This window comes from Tribolium madens, unplaced genomic scaffold (assembly GCF_015345945.1).
Source record: "Tribolium madens isolate multiple individuals breed KSU strain unplaced genomic scaffold, Tmad_KSU_1.1 Scaffold_97;HRSCAF=244;Tcas5.2_LG3a, whole genome shotgun sequence".
Taxonomy (NCBI): Eukaryota; Metazoa; Arthropoda; class Insecta; order Coleoptera; family Tenebrionidae; genus Tribolium; species Tribolium madens.
Window position 1 is genome coordinate 6,315,380 of NW_025401069.1, and position 1,116 is coordinate 6,316,495.

The window sequence follows — 1,116 nt, forward strand, 5'->3', positions numbered from 1 at the left end:
GTTATTTTTAAATTGATTCTATTTGTAGATTTTTGTTTTCGTACTCAAGGAATATAAAACTCTCTTACGTTTAATCTTTTTTGTATTTTAAATTCTTGATAATATGAATATGTATACTAAATTTCAAAGATAAGTGTTTTGTTTTGCATTGTTTTTTTATAACTTTTACGCTCTGCTGTTTTGCATTTTTGTATTTAAATCAAACAATTATAGTTAAAATATCGAAAAAATTTATTCGTTGAGTAGAAAATATCAGTATTTCACAAAAGAAAGAAAATCAATTTTGAAATGTCTTATTTCCCATATCCGTGCACTCCATGCCCTTGTCCTCCAAATCCCACTCCTAATCCCAGTCCGACACCCCCTAATCCCAATCCTCCGGCATGTCCAACTACTCCAACAGCCACCGGAGCGGCCGCCACAAGAGGACGGCGAACATCGAGGTGAGAAGTAGCAGCGCTGGAAACCTGGACCGCAGGAGCGGCCACTGCAACAGGCGCTGCGGCGACTACCGGAGCGGCGTGGGCGGTGGTGTAGGTGATGACTCCGGGATGGATGATGTCATGTCTTGTCTGTTGACTAAAGGCCGTTGGAGCGGCCACTCCGTGAAGAAGTCCGGGTTTCGCGAGAGCGGAGGCAATGGACACGAAGAAAACGACTATTTTGAACATTTTTAAGATGTTCAGTTGTTGAATGTTTCTGATGCGTTGGTGGAGACTAATATGGTGGTGATGGTGAGGGTTCGGGTGGTTTTATAGCAGGTTCGCATGTGAAACCGTGGTTGGTGGTAATTTTAGATTGATTTCGTTGGGTTTTCAAGTCTGTTGAAATGAATTCTTATATTTCAGTCCTTTCACAAATTATTTTTTTAAAAATTTATGGAATTGCATGGATAAATTACACTCACACAAATTTCAAGTTAAGATAATAACTTCGATTCCAAATGCAAATCGTAATTAAAATTGAATCAACACGTAAATAAAATTTGTTATTTGGGTTGCATTGTTAGAACATCGGGCTCATTATCTTATCTGAATCACCCTGTATAGGTTATCTGTCAATCTGACATTTCTGGAGAATCTATCCCACTTACTTTGATTTCTAATTTAAAAGAAA

At 38.3% G+C, this 1,116-nt stretch overlaps 1 protein-coding gene across 1 annotated transcript; it reads right to left on the reverse strand.

The window, feature by feature from the left end:
- Positions 1-213: 213 nt before the first annotated feature.
- LOC123014973 (cuticle protein 63-like) lies at positions 214-737 on the reverse strand. The gene has a single exon (XM_044414328.1). It carries the CDS (start codon positions 669-671, stop codon positions 294-296), a length of 378 nt encoding a protein of 125 aa, XP_044270263.1. The 5' UTR covers positions 672-737; the 3' UTR covers positions 214-293.
- Positions 738-1,116: the final 379 nt, after the last annotated feature.

Excerpts from the sequence above, each read along its gene's own strand:
- LOC123014973 (XM_044414328.1), bottom strand. The coding sequence starts at position 671 with ATGTTCAAAATAGTCGTTTTCTTCGTGTCCATTGCCTCCGCTCTCGCG.